Source organism: Dipodomys spectabilis, unplaced genomic scaffold, assembly GCF_019054845.1.
Source record: "Dipodomys spectabilis isolate Male_0828 unplaced genomic scaffold, ASM1905484v1 ptg000003l, whole genome shotgun sequence".
In the NCBI taxonomy this organism is placed as follows: Eukaryota; Metazoa; Chordata; class Mammalia; order Rodentia; family Heteromyidae; genus Dipodomys; species Dipodomys spectabilis.
The window spans coordinates 17,093,111-17,105,142 of NW_024870680.1; the positions used below are offsets into that span (position 1 = coordinate 17,093,111).

The window sequence follows — 12,032 nt, forward strand, 5'->3', positions numbered from 1 at the left end:
AAATGTAGCTAAATTTCCTTACTATTAATGCTGACAATCCAAGTGGATCGGACAAGCCCTGAAATCCTGTTTTCCTCAAGTGTAGTGTTTTACTCAAGTGTAGTGTTTTACTTTTATCTTGTGACCTCTTTGTTTCTTTAAGTATTTTAGTCAGAAATTAAATAGCTTCATCTTTATTTGCACACACTCATATGTATATGTGGACACAGAGGGAGAAGTAAAATGGTAAAGATTTATTGGAGAAAAATAGCAGAACTCCTGCAGGACAGGAGTAGTCCCAAGCGAAGGTACTCTCTGGGGTTTACAAGGTGTCTCTAGGAGAAATCTACAAGGCACCTCGTTCATTGGATAGCCTGTGAGCCATTTCAATCTCCACCCCCATGCAGCCAGCACAAGCTCTCCATGCATTGTTTAGCTCCTCTGACTAGGTGCCAACTCTGACTTACACCTTGGGGGTCCAATAAATCCACTGTTCCTTATGCGGGTCTTCTGGGTCAATGGGCTATGATGTGATGGCTAAAGGTCCAAATGTATGACTTCCCAACGCTGTGGGGGCTGTGATATCTAGCAGTTTGTATATAGGAGTGCTCAAGGCCATGGTGAGGGATATAACCCTCTGTGGGAGTGAGTTATCTATGTCTTTTATTCTCTTATGTCTCATTGATTTTTGCCACTTAGGTTTTGGTGGAGTGATTTCCTTACAAGCTGTATCCTGTTGGCATGGCTCTGCATAGTTAGTTTAGGCTACCATTTTAAAGGAATGCTATAGGAACTCTACTTTATCCCAGCATCCCAGGATATCAGATTATGTGGGAGGGCTGAGTCTTATTCCTGGAAGATGAAGTTAAGTCTAGGGTACCTCAGAAGTCAAGTCCAGGAGTGTGTGAGGCTGAGATTGCTCTGCAAAAATATTGCACTTATAAGGACAGGCAGAGTCCAGGGGGGAATGCTGGCAACAGAGCAAGGTTTTGCTATATGAAATAAGTGTTAAGTTCAGTTGTAGATAGAGTGATCATCCTTTAGTATTCATAAATGGTTGATAATTATTAACAAGTAATTGCATTCATAGTATCCTCTATGGATATTTAACTTTCACAGGAAAGTTGTGAATATTATTACTAGGTTGGAGATAAGAAAATAGATAGAGGATTTGAGAGGTGCCATACTAAGGCCACAACTTGGATATTAATGCATGGCTAAGACCAATAAGCATGACAAATGCACAGTAAAATATCTAACGGATGGCCTTTGCCTCTTTGGCTGAACCCCCAACCTCCCAAGTCATACTCAGACAGGAGTTGGTGGTAATGTATTTGAGCTAGTGAAACAAGGAAGATAATCAGTATAATCAAGAAGTAGAACAAAGACAAGTGAGCTCCAGGTAAAGTCCTTATAGCCTCTGGGCATAAGGCATGACCTTCGGGAAGAATGATTTAGTGCCACTAAATGGGGAGTAGGTATAGCCTGCAGGAGACCCTTGGGATACTAGCTCTGAGTCAGGGATTCTCCACGTCAATCCTAGAGGAGAGCCTAAACCTTCCAGGAATCCCTGAAGACTCTATGCAGGGGTAGTAGTTTCTGCTTCAGTACCTCAAGGGCAGAGGTTTGTGAGGATCAAGCCAGGCGCTCCCTTCCTAGGTACCTCCTTCCCAAACTTTTTACAGCAGAAGAAAGTCTGCACTGGGTGTGCACACATAGAAGAGAAACGGCCCAGAACTATATTTCAGACTGAGGTTGTGGACAGAGTTAGGAGCTGGCAGGGCTGTGGTGAGAAGGATGGGCGTGGGGCATTCCATTATTTCCTACTGTCCTGATCTTTCCCCTACCCTCTCATTGCTTCTGTTTTTGCTTTACAAAAGGGAGGACAAAGCTTTTGACCATTTTTGCTTGTCTAGATGTATACTAGTTATTGCAAATAAGGGAAAAATGGGACCTATATTTCTTTGAGTCTGGCTTACTTCACTTAATATAATTTTTTCCAAGTCTTTCCATTTCCTAACAAATGGGCTGGTGTCATTCTTTCTGATGGAGGCATAGAATTCCATTGTGTATATAAATATGTATCACATTTTCTTGATCTATTCATCTACTGATGAGCATCTGGGTTGGTTCCATATCTTAACTATTGTAAAGAATGCTGCAATAAACATAGTTGTGCTGGTAGCTTTAGTATGGTCTTGTTTGTGATCATTTGGGTAAATGCCCAAAAGTGGGATTGCTGGGTCATAGGGGAGCTCTATGTGGAGTCTTTTGAGAAACCTCCATACTACTTTCCAAAGTGGTTGAACAAGTTTACACTCCCAACAACAATGCAGTAAGGTTCCCTTCTGTCCACATCACCTCCAGCATCTGTTGTTATTAGAGTTCTTGATTATAGCCATTCTAACTGCAGTGAGGTGGTATCTCAATATTGTTTTGATTTGCATTTCTTTTATGACTAGGGAGGTTGAGCATTTCTTCATGTGTCTATTGGCCATTCTTATTTCCTCTTTGGAGAAGTTTCTCTTTAAGTCTTTAGCCCACTTATTTATTGGGCAGTTGTTTATTTGAGGATTTGTTGTTGGGGGATTTAATTTTTTGAGTTCTAAGTATATTTTAGATATGAGACCCTTGTCTATTGTATGGCTAGTGAAGATCTTCTCCCAATCTGCGGGCTTTCTATTGATCTTGCTAGCTATGTCCTTTGCCATGCAGAAGCTCTGCTATTTTATGCAATCCCATTTGTCCAACCTTTCTTTGATTTGTTGTGTTTCTGGGTTAGAGCTAATCTTTTGAATGGAATGTTCTGCAATGATGGTAATATGGTTACTAGTTATGTGGCTGCTGAGCAATTGAAGTGTTTTGCATGTCTAAAGAATATTTTGTTTTTAGGAAATATAAGTTTAAGCTGGGTTCTAGTGCTTCATACCTCTATTCCTAGCTACATAGGAGGCTGAGATCTGAGGATCATGGTTCAAATCTAGCACAGGCAGGAAAGTCCGTGAGACTCTTATCTCCAATTAACCACCAAAAAGCTGGAAGTGAAGCTGTGGCTCAAGTAGTAGAGCACAAGTTAAGCAAAGAAGCTGAGGGACAGCATCCAGGCCCTGAGTTCAAGGCCTCTGACTGGTACACACAAAAAATATAAATAGTTGCATGTGACATATGTAGGACCATATCAGAAGAGTCTCAGAGAAAACATACTCTGTTCTTAAAAATATACTTTTTTGACTTGTATGTGAACACAAGTCTGAGATTTAAAGAGAGAAAACGGCTTTGGTATTTAGGACTTTATCTTGACTGGAAGATATAACTGCATGTGCTAAAGAAATGAATTAATATAAACATTTTGTTTTCTTTTTTCTCCCCCAAGATATCCCCCAATATCAAGAAGAGAGAAAACATGGCCAGTTCTCCATTTCTTTATAACAGTTATCTTATGAATTCTGTGGCTATTTAATATTTTCTTACTCAATAATTATCAAATTTCCTCAAGAATTGGAAACAAGCATTATGCGTCCCTATTTCTATGAGAAATTGTAGTTGACTTTGTTGAAAGTCCAACAATGGGAACGGGAACAAGACCTAATCCTTGAAGGTGGCATATCAGAAGTTGAACTCTATCATGCATACCGTGAAAAACACATATTGAAAGTGAAGTGATCAGTGTTTTCTGGGAGCCATGTCAGCCTTTAATATCACCTTGGGCCATCCACAGGCCTTCTTGTTGGTAGGAATTCCTGGTTTGGAGCACCTACACATCTGGATTTCCGTCCCATTCTGTATTGCCTATACTTTAGCTCTATTGGGCAATTGTAGCCTTCTCTTAATCATTCAAGCTGATGCTGCCCTCCATGAGCCCATGTACCTCTTCCTGGCCATGTTGGCAGCCATTGATTTAGTTCTTTCTTCTACCACACTGCCCAAAATGCTTGCTATTTTTTGGTTCAGAGACCGGGAAATCAACTTCTATGCCTGTCTCATCCAGATGTTCCTTCTCCATTCCTTTTCTATCATGGAGTCAGCAATGCTGCTGGCCATGGCCTTTGACCGCTATGTGGCCATCTGCAAGCCACTCCACTACACCACGATCCTGACCAAGTCCCTCATCATCAAGATTGGCCTGGTCGCCATGACTCGAGCTGTGACACTCATGACTCCACTCCTTTTTCTGCTCAGACGCTTCCACTACTGTCGAGGCTCAGCGATTGCCCACTGCTACTGTGAACACATGGCAGTGGTAAGGCTGGCCTGTGGGGACACGCGCTTCAACAATATCTATGGCATTGCTGTGGCCATGTTCATTGTGGTGTTGGATCTGCTGTGTGTGATCTTGTCTTACATCTTCATCCTTCTGCTGTTCTACAGCTGGCTTCTCAGGAAGCCCGCTACAAGGCCTTTGGGACCTGTGTGTCTCACCTTGGGGCTATTCTGTCCACCTACACACCCGTAGTCATCTCCTCGGTCATGCACCCTGTTGCTCGTACAGCAGCACCTCACATCCACATACTCTTGGCTGTCTTCTATCTTCTTTTCCCACCCACGATTAATCCCATTATCTATGGTGTCAAGACAAAACAGATTCGTGATCATGTTCTCAGCTTCTTTCAGAGAAAGGATGTGTAGATCGGTTCTTTTCTTTTCTACCAGCTTTGTCCTGAGTGGATGATAGATGATAGATTGGATGGAAAGGAAAAGCCTTAGGATAATTGCAGAAATTCTTTGTCTAACAATTCTCCAGAGAGAGACAGAGGGTTAGGGGAGGGAGGAGATCCCATTCTTCAGAGGTCTCCAAGTCAGCTCAGAGGAGGTGTGCCCCTGGAGTCCATCGCATAGCAAAGGTGTGACTATCCCATCTTTTCACACTCACGAATCATTTGATTAAGCAAGAATTCCTAAAATGACATTGCTAGCTACATGGACCAAAGAAGAAATACTTGCTGAGATTGGCTCAAGCTGATAAGATTGTGGTGCCTACTCTATCCAGAGTATGAGTGAACAAATAAATTACAAATTTGATGACCTAAGGACTGACACACCATCAAACACCTTATCATCTCTTCTAATCAATGACTTTCAGCCTCTGCTTCTCTGCCTTTTGTCTTTCAATGCTATTGCCTGTGTACTTGGCCAGTGCCACTTATAATGAGCCTTATGCCTTCTGTTACATCAAATTATTAAGTTCCTTTTTGAGATATATGCATGGGCATACATACATCTGATGTACCTTCTATGTCCAACTATGTATATAATTTTTTATTTTTATTATTATGTACATAGCTTTTTATTGGTTGAACTTTTAGCCTGGGATATGATTCAAATTGTGATCTTCCTGAGCTCAGCTTTCTGAGTATCTATAATTGTAGGCATGAGCCACTGCATGGATATTGGGTGCCATATTTTAATTATGGACTATGGAAACCATAGTAATGCTTTTCCCTCTTCAAGCTGAGACATCTGAAGGTAAGACTATAGTTACATATAGACTGTGATGGAATGTTAGGTTAACAACGAAGCTATCTTCTATAGTACTTCAGATCTTCAAAGGATTATTTACAACAGACTTATGAATGACTCCATTTCTACACAACAGTTTGAGAAAAAGGATCCTTCAGAAGTAAGCCATCCTAGCATTATGGATAGATACCATTCTTGTTGCCAAAAGGATTGGACAAGAAGATAATGAAACATTAAAATTGAGTTAAAAGTGATTTTGTGACTTTTCTAAAAACATGCACTGTCTTTAGAGTTCTGACTATCATAGATTTAATTTCTGCCTTGGATTGGATAGGGGAGAGAATGCAGAAAAAAGCCCGATATGTCAATGAGTTTGATCAAGAAGGCAGAAGCCCTATGAGTAAAATGAAATTAGGAGTTTATTTTAGATATTAGGCCTTAAATAATCATGGTAAATAGACAGGAAGAAAACCTGGATGTGATTAATGTCTCAGAAAAGAACAATCAATGAGGATGATTGGAATCTATAAGCAGAGCTGATAAGCCACTTATTCTGAAGGGGATTATACTAGTGCCTTTACCACAGAGATTCACAGCATCCCTGGTAAAAGACTTGGAGGAATGGAAGGAGAGATATAGTGGGAGATTATGCTCTAAGGTGCCAATGTAAATCTGAAAACTGGTGACAAGGAGCATAAACCAAAGCAGAGTCTGTACTCTACACTGACCTTCAGAAAATAGTGATTGCTCTTTTTTTCTACTTCCTGGTGTTACAAAAATGTGTCTTCATGCCAGTCCTCACTGGGAATCACAGAGGGAAAACAATCCTGGGAAATGCAGTTTCAGCCTTGTACAAAGCCTCCACAGCATCAAACACAGCTAGTAATAATGTTAATAATAATTGATAACAATAATAATGAACAGTGACTTTCTTTTAAAATACAAGAGCACAAGTTTATTTAGTTTTCATTAAATTCTGGAGGCATACAGCATCACATAGGATCTGTGTCCAATGGTTGCTTCAAAATTTAGCAGGAACCCTTGCACCGTTTCCATGAATGTGAGTTACCTTTCCTCGGATTACTCTGGTTTTGTTTGGTTTGCCGCCAGGAGTCACTGTGTTGTTTTTGCTTTGTATCCCTAAGAACATCTCTTGCCTAAGTAGAAATCGGTATCACCTAGGGCATAACCACCTTCAATTTCAAGGAGAGTGGTGTGTTCAGAAATGGACTTGCCCCACAGCCTTCCTGACATTTTGTCATTTAGAAGTCCTGTTCCCAGCAGGCTTCCAGAGGCTCCAAGATGGCAGAGAAAACAATGACTTTTTTGAGTGAAAATCTGCCTGCTGACCTACCTCTTTTCTGTTCACCTATCTATGCTATCACAGATATGTCATTTTAACTTAACTTTAACATATTTGTATCAATTGTTTATGTACTCTATTAAAAGCTCACTCCCACCCACTCACCTTTCCTTGCCAATGGGACTGAACCAGAATATATTCTGGGAAGGAGAAATCCTTGCAAAAAATTCTCATCCAACTCATTTTGGTAATAAAATAATTTTACTTGTGGACTACGGTTGGTGTCTGTCATCTAAAACTAGCAATCCAGTTTCCTGAGTGGCTGAAAACAAAATTAATCAACCAATCATATTATTTCCAAAAAATATTTTCTTTAATAATACTGCAGTAAAGATGTAACACTGATTTGTGTTGTCCAGGTAAGGTTTCCAGAAGGTTACCTCCTTCAGATCTTAGACCCCTGTTCTAAATCTTTTTCAGTGGCATTTCTTATGGCCAGTTCCTGTCTAACTGGAAAGTCATGCTATAGGTTTAACTCGGTGAGGCTGGCAAGGGAAAAAGAGAGAGAGAGAGACAGAGAGAGAGAGACAGAGAGAGAGACAGAGAGAGACAGAGAGAGACAAAGACAGAGAGACAGAGAGAGACAGAGAGACAGAGAGACAGAGACAGAGAGAGAGAGAGGGGGAGAGAGGGAGAGAAAGCAAGAAAGCAATCATTCATTCTTTGTAAATTATGTATAATGTACTTCTATCATACTCAACTTATCAGCCTCTCATTTTATCCCCCCTTCCAAGTTCCTCTTGTACATTCATATCTTTTTGTTTGTAAAATCTGCCATGCTGACTGACCAAACAGTCAGGAATATTAAGTGAGTCACCATTTATAAGGGTGGTCCCATTATACTATGCATAGGAAGATAGTTACATCCTAAATGAGGACTGTTTCTTATTGCATAAGCAAGCCTTCCATGGCTTTAAGGCCTGTGATGTCTTAATTTATCCTCAAAGGTTTTGAAGGTAGGCTAACATCCACATTTATTATTACACATGCCAGGCACTGTTCCAAAGTCAATGAAATAGGTACAATTAGTAGTCATATAAGAGAAGCAAACAAAATACATAAAGGTAGAAATGCAGAGTATAGGGTCAAATTTTGATGGAAAAACAAGGCCCCAGAGGCAGTAGACCTCTCTTCCTTATGTGCTTAGAAGAATATCAGGAATCTATTGCTTAAAGAAGGAAGAAATCTCTGATCTGGTGGCTGTCGGGGAAAGTCAAATGTACATGGAACTTCTTCAAAATGACTCGAGTGAGGCCAAGGGGAGGGGGGCAGACAAATGGAGAGAAGGAGGGTAGTAATATAGCCATAATATTCAAGACATGTATGTGCAAATGGATCTAGGAAATTTGACGTGATGCATGGTGTTGGGAGAGATGAGGAGAATTATGAAAGGGATGGCATTGATCAAGATATATTGTACTTATACATTGACATGTTGAATTGAAACCCTTCTGTAAACTACTTGAAGATGATAAAAATAAAAATTAAAAAAACCCAATAATGTGACTCTTTCCTCAGTCCTAGAAGACAAGAATTGAACTTCAGATAATGCCAGAAACGTAATATCAAAACACCAGATCAGACATAAGCTTCCTCTTGTGATGTTCATTACCTTTTATTGTGAATCTCAAAACCTGGGTTGTGAGCTGGGTGCTGGTAGCTCATGCCTATACCTAGCTACTTAGAAGGCTGAGCTCTGAGAATCACAGTTTGAAGCCAGCCCAGGCAGGAAAGTTTATAAGACTCTTATCTCCAATTAACCACTAAAAACTCCAGAAGTAGGGCTGTGGTTCAAAGTAATAGAGCATTGAGCACAAAAGTTCAGGGGCAGTGCCCAGGCCCTGAGTGCAAGCCCCAGGACTGGTACAAACAAAAACAAAACAACCACACCACAAAAACCTGGCTTGTATAGAAGTGGGAGAATTAGATATTTTCTAGGGTGTTCCTCTCCTTTCCTCTATAACCATTCTCACTCTTTCTTACAATTCCCAGCCTCATCATTAATACCAAGGGTCAAATGATCAAATCAGGCCAAAGACACTAAATTCTTCGGAGCAAAACCAGGAGATCCTATCCCCCAAATAGCTAAAGCCAAAAGGGTTTGGTATGTGGCTCATGACATGGTAGAGTGCCTACCTAGAAAGCATGAAGCCTCCTAGTATCATCAATAGAACACAGGAATGCTCCCTCATATTCATATTTTCTCTATCTTAAATAAATGTCATTTTTTGGGGGGCAAGCCAAGAGTACTGGAAAAATTTGCCAAAGCAGTAAAAAAAAAATCCTTGCAAATGTTTAACAAAACATGTAAACTGTCTTTAAGAGGGTGGTGGAGAAGAATTCTGTGTTACAGAAATTGATTTTTAAAAAAAATAACATTTGTCATAGAGAAACTAGACCTCTCTATAAAAAAATAAAGGAGAGATCTCATTTATTGTGGTCTGTATGTGTATGCTCAGTGTATTTAATTTCAGAAGTAGAAAAGAGAAGGGATGGGTGGCACAAGAACTTATGATCTAACTTTCCCTTTCTACTTTCCACATTCTGCTGTGTAAAAAGCCCATGATCAAACAGAATAGACTTTAAGATTGTTTTACGAGTCTGATCTCCGCCATTCAGGTAGGACCCGGGTTATTTCCTAGGTCTTCCTAAGAGGACTCGCTTCTTATCATTACTAAATATTTACATGCCCCACAGACCTGGGGCAGTCATCCGGGCTGAGTCCCTGCTTTAATAACGTGGAGAAGTCTCTCTCGAATCTGCTTGGTGCGAACAGCATAGACGACTGGGTTGAGGATGGGTGGGATGAGAAGATAAAAGTTGGCCAAAAGAATATGGATATGGGGAGGTACGCGGTGGCCGAAGCGATGGGTAAGAGATGAAGCAGCAATAGGGATGTAGAAAACGAGGATGGCGCAGATGTGAGAACCGCACGTACCTAAGGTTTTAAGCCTGGCATCGGGAGTGGCCAGTCCCAACACAGCCCTGAAAATCATCACGTACGAGGCAGCGATGGCTAGTGAATCCAGGATTAATACTAGGAAGCCAATTCCCATTCCGTATAAATTATTGATCCTTGTGTCCCCACATGCCACGGTGACCACAGCCATATGTTCGCAGTAAGAATGAGCAATGACTTGGGTCCGGTAAAGGCGAAGCCTCAGACGGATGAGTAAGGGCAGAGGTCCAATGTAGAGCACCCCCCGGAGCAGAGCAGCCAGGCCTAAACGACCCACCACCGCGTGGGTGAGCACCGAGGTATGGTGTAACGGGTCACAGATGGCCACATAGCGGTCAAAAGCCATGGCCAGGAAGATGCCTGATTCCACAGTGGCAAAGCAGTGGACGAAGAACATCTGGACCAGGCAGGCATCCAGACCAATGTGGTGAGCCCCAAACCAGAAAATGGCCAACAGTTTGGGTATGGTAGAGGTTGACAGAACTAAGTCAATGACAGCCAACATGCACAGGAAGAAATACATGGGTTGATGCAGGCTGTGTTCCATCTTGATCACTGCCAGGATGGTGACATTTCCCACCACAGCTGCCAGGTACATGGAACCAAAAGGGATGGAGAGCCAGATATGTCGGGACTCCAACCCTGGGATGCCAGTGAGCCAGAAAGAGGTAGGCACAGAGCAGGCATTATTAGAAATGAACATATTTGAGGAATGTGCAGGTATCCAGGCTCTCTTGGTTTTAGACTTCTTCTCCTTTGAGAGATGCTGCCTCTGACCGATATAGAGTAGATCTGCATTTCCATCGGGGTAAGTGGCAGCACCTGTGACAAAGAATTCTACACGTGAACTTGAAAAATCATTACATAGCACATATTTTATAAGGAGTATTTATGTTGTTCACAACGCTTGATAGGAAATGTACTCCTTATCTTGCCCACGTAATTGTAACCCCTCTGTACAGTATGTTCACAATTAAAAAAAAAAGAAAAAAAGAAGTATTTATGTTGTTCAATGTAGAAATAGGCATTCTTGTTATTGCTGCTGCTAAACTGCCTGAGTGTATGGTAGAAATCTCCAAAATTCTGGGTTACTTTGCTCTAGACATCTTCATTTGGCAAACTTTTCCTACATAGAGTGGAAAATGCAGAAAGGTCTCTGTGAGCGTAGGTGGATCTGGCTTAGCAGGAAACTGCTTGTCTAGCAAGCACAAGTCCCCAAGCTTCAACCTTCCCCAAACCCTTCCCCCATCAAAACACAAAACAACAATAACAACAAAAGAACCCCAGAAAAGTCTCTCTGTAAGTGCTCAATATAAATCCATACAATATATTCATTTTAGTGCCCATATATACTTTCCTTAGCACTGACAAATAGCAATATTAATATGAATAGCAGAGTAATTAGGTGTTGGAAATTTTTATATTCATGTAAAGTTGGAGGCACAAATTGAAAAATAGAATTGTGTTAAGTTCTACCGTACACTCTCAATGAGTTAAAATTATGTTAATAATTTTAGATATATGCATTTCCGGTATAATTTTTATATATTACAATACATAATAGAATAGCAGAGGGCAAGTAAAAATGTGATTAAATTTTATTAAAATGTACATGTGATATAGAAACATGTACTTAAATAGAGAAGTATGTGGGGAGACTTACACCATACTTGAATTTGTTGATTTTGGTTCCATGGGATTATGAGAGTATTACATTTTCTTCCTTTTCCATGTATGTATATTATGATTGGAAAATAAGCTTATAAAGGATCAAGGACTGACAAAATGCAAGGCGATAGTTTTACCAGAAAAATATATTAGTGAAATGGAATTATAAATATTTAACGGAGGACCTAATTTATTTCTGTCCCTTACTTTCTTCCTCCCTCCTCCTCCTCCTCCTCCTCCTCCTCATCTTCCTCCTCTTTTTCCTCCTCCTTGCCAATCCTGGGCTTGAACTCATGGCCTGGGCACTGTTTCTGAGCTTCTTTTACTTAAGGCTAGTGCTCCATCACTTGAGCCACAGATCCACTTCTGGCTTGCTTTTGAATTTGTTGGAGATAAATTCTCACATGCTTTCCAGCCTGGTCTGGCTTCGAAACATGATTCTAATATCTTAGCCTCTGAATAGCTATGATTATAAGCATGAGACACCAGTGCCTGGCAGGATTCAATTTCTAAAGAGAAAAAAACCCTTCTCATTTTTTAAATGCTGAAATAGGATGAACATGTAAACCATTTGATGAAAAGAATAAACTGAAATAAAATGGACAG

At 40.6% G+C, this 12,032-nt stretch overlaps 2 protein-coding genes across 2 annotated transcripts; one reads left to right on the forward strand and one right to left on the reverse strand.

Annotated features, from left to right (window-relative positions):
- The first annotated feature begins 3,661 nt into the window (after positions 1-3,661).
- LOC122116665 (olfactory receptor 52K1-like) lies at positions 3,662-4,605 on the forward strand. The gene is given in 2 exon segments (XM_042690391.1): positions 3,662-4,331; positions 4,334-4,605. Coding segments are annotated over 2 exon segments (942 nt in total).
- Positions 4,606-9,507: 4,902 nt separating this feature from the next.
- Positions 9,508-10,461, reverse strand: LOC122113753 (olfactory receptor 52M1-like). Its single transcript, XM_042686838.1, has one exon. The coding sequence runs from the start codon at positions 10,459-10,461 to the stop codon at positions 9,508-9,510; it is 954 nt and encodes a 317-aa protein (XP_042542772.1).
- Between the last annotated feature and the right edge of the window lie 1,571 nt (positions 10,462-12,032).